Source organism: Galeopterus variegatus, unplaced genomic scaffold, assembly GCF_000696425.1.
Source record: "Galeopterus variegatus unplaced genomic scaffold, G_variegatus-3.0.2 Scaffold949, whole genome shotgun sequence".
Lineage (NCBI taxonomy): Eukaryota > Metazoa > Chordata > Mammalia > Dermoptera > Cynocephalidae > Galeopterus > Galeopterus variegatus.
This window is the reverse complement of record NW_007727060.1, coordinates 257,456-258,324: the sequence shown is the minus strand read 5'-3', so window position 1 is coordinate 258,324 and position 869 is coordinate 257,456. Positions and strand designations below refer to the sequence as shown.

General features: G+C 35.6%; 1 protein-coding gene across 1 annotated transcript in view; it reads left to right on the top strand.

Annotated features, from left to right (window-relative positions):
* Window positions 1-869, top strand: part of DNAH11 (dynein, axonemal, heavy chain 11) — a 364,599-nt gene that overhangs the window by 155,140 nt on the left and 208,590 nt on the right. The window contains exons 41-42 of the mRNA XM_008573669.1: window positions 144-236; window positions 373-409. Of these exons, the coding sequence (XP_008571891.1) occupies window positions 144-236; window positions 373-409 (130 nt within the window). The remainder of the gene's footprint in view (window positions 1-143; window positions 237-372; window positions 410-869) is intronic.

The following is an 869-nucleotide window of genomic DNA, read 5'->3' as shown; positions in this document are numbered from 1 at the left end:
CAAAGAGAAGAAGAAAATATTATTTTAAATCATTAAAGTGTATATTTATCTGAACTCTTTTAACTTTCAGCTTTTACTTCTGGGATGATAATCTTATTCCCTCATAAAAGTCTTGAGAAAATATACCTATGTTTTGATTTTAGGATCATTATGATTGGGGACTTCGTGCTATTAAATCTGTCTTGGTTATAGCTGGCTCCCTGAAACGAGGAGATAAAAATAGACCGGAAGATCAGGTACTGCAGTGCTAATATGCTTTTGCTGAGAGAGTAGCCAAATGGCTTCATACAAATGAAAGTACCTACCTGGATGTGGGGGAGGGGGGATGCATAGCATGACTTTTAAAATGCATAGTATCTATTTTTAATGCAGGATATTTTGAGGACTGGCATTTCTTATGTTACAAGAAGTCACAAGTGTCCTTGCATACAAAGATATAAACCTGGGAAAGAAAATGTGATTTTATAAGTGCTTTTGAAATATTAGCCACAAAAATTATTTTGATAGTTATAATCAGATAATTCAGTAATCACTGTTGGATTTCCTCTGCGGAACATTTAGAAAATCTGATTATATGAGTTGGGATATCAGTCCTAAAAAGTTGTTGAAGACATAATCTAATGGGAGAAAATACATCCCTTTCATGGGATGTGAGACGGGCATGAAGAATGGGACAGGAAGGATGGTTGCCTAACACCACTGAAATGCTCAGTTGGTTATTCACAGCTACCAGGGAAATGTTCTACTCTCCTTCCTGGGGAGAAATGATATCAGCACATCATTCACTTTCCCTATTAAATAAGTAGTGAGAGCAGTGGATATGTATCACTACACGTATGTGCAATACAGCTTGAGAAATTAAAAAAAAA